Source organism: Otolemur garnettii, unplaced genomic scaffold (genome assembly GCF_000181295.1).
Source record: "Otolemur garnettii isolate 467f Iridium unplaced genomic scaffold, OtoGar3 scaffold00112, whole genome shotgun sequence".
Lineage (NCBI taxonomy): Eukaryota > Metazoa > Chordata > Mammalia > Primates > Galagidae > Otolemur > Otolemur garnettii.
The window spans coordinates 1,467,389-1,468,941 of NW_003852507.1; the positions used below are offsets into that span (position 1 = coordinate 1,467,389).

Below are 1,553 nucleotides of genomic sequence, written 5' to 3' on the forward strand. Positions count from 1 at the left end.
AGTCTCCTGTCTCAGCCTCCCAAGTAGCTGGGACTACAGGCGCCCACCACAACGCCTGGCCATTTTTTGGTTGCAGCCATCATTGTTGTTTGGCGGGCCAGGCTGGGGATTCGAACCTGCCACCTTAGGTGTATGTGGCTGCCGCCTTAGCCACTTGAGCCACAGGCGCCGAGCCAATGATGGGTCTTACTCATGCTCGGGTTGGTTTTAACCTCCTGAGCCCAGTTGAGCCACCATGCCTGGCCCCTTCTTCCTTTTAAAAGTGAGTTCAAAGTACTGGATCATGAGTCAGAATTTGAGTGCCTTTCAGAGTCATATACTGTGCTGCATCTGAATGTATTTGATTAGTTCTCTAGCCAGGGCTGTAAATAGATTGAGCCAGGTTTTGTGAGATCCACATCTTCTTAGGAACACTGTGACCCTGCAAGTATACCCATATTTTCCAGTATTTATTTCTCTCACTCACATCTTTACTGACTAAAATATTGTTTAGCCATAGTAATAGCTAGGAGCAAATTATTGCTATAGATAAAAATAAAAATATATTTTCTTTTCTTTTTTTTTAGAGACAGAGTCTCACTTTGTTGCCCTCAGTAAAGTGCTGTGACATCATAGCTCACAGCAACCTCCAGCTCTTGGGCTTAGATGAGATTCTCTTGCCTCAGCCTCCCAGATAGCTGGGACTACAGGCACAACTCCTGGCTATTTTTTGTTGTTGTTGCGGTTTGGCCAGGGTGGGGTTTGAACCCACCACCCTCGGTATATGGGGCCAGCACCCTACTCACTGAGCATAAGCACTGCCGATAAAAATATATTTTCATCCAACATGCAGCGAATTAAATTGCTTACCTATCTAAACTTGGGCTTCTGCTACTCGTATCCAATATACCTATTATCTTCTTTGAACAAATTACCTTGTGTTCCATGACATTGTTTTTTGGTTTTTGTTCACTACAGTGTGAGCCCCATGTTGTGTTGATGCCAGTCTGCCATGCTAGCCTGTCTACCAGGGCCAGGTGACCTGTCCTTTCAGCTTCTTTCTCACACGCAGATGAACACTGGACTTCAGAAATGTAAGTAGTTGGGATCCCGGGAATGATGTGTGACTCTTTTGTTTTTTCCATATATTTGGGCTATTTCAGAGGCACATCTGGGGTACATTGACCTTGAATTTTGACAGTTTTATGAATAACAAGATTAAATATAACAATTCCTCAGTGTATATTATCCTAATTTTAATTACTGCTGATCCCTTTCTGTTCAGCTACAAAGCTATAAAGAGCTTTATAGGGCTCTGCCCCCATAGCACTGTGGTTGTGGCACTAGCCACATGTACCGAGGGTGGCAAGTTCAAACCTGGCCTGGGCCAGCTGAACAACAATGACAACTCCACCCAAAAAAAAGAGAGAGAGCTTTACAGAATATGTGTACATGTATCACTCTCAAAAAAGATGTTTCGGCTCGGCGCCTATAGCTCAACCGGCTAAGGCGCCAGCCACATACACCTAAGGTGGCGGGTTCATGCAAATCATTAAACTTCTCTGAATCTCATT

At 44.3% G+C, this 1,553-nt stretch overlaps 1 protein-coding gene across 2 annotated transcripts in view; it reads left to right on the top strand.

Annotated features, from left to right (window-relative positions):
- Nucleotides 1-1,553, top strand: part of FAM222B (family with sequence similarity 222 member B) — an 81,387-nt gene that overhangs the window by 65,295 nt on the left and 14,539 nt on the right. For both annotated transcript variants that reach the window (XM_023517530.1, XM_023517531.1), the window contains exon 2: nucleotides 958-1,073. In XM_023517530.1, the coding sequence (XP_023373298.1) occupies nucleotides 992-1,073 (82 nt within the window). In that variant the 5' untranslated portion in view covers nucleotides 958-991. The remainder of the gene's footprint in view (nucleotides 1-957; nucleotides 1,074-1,553) is intronic.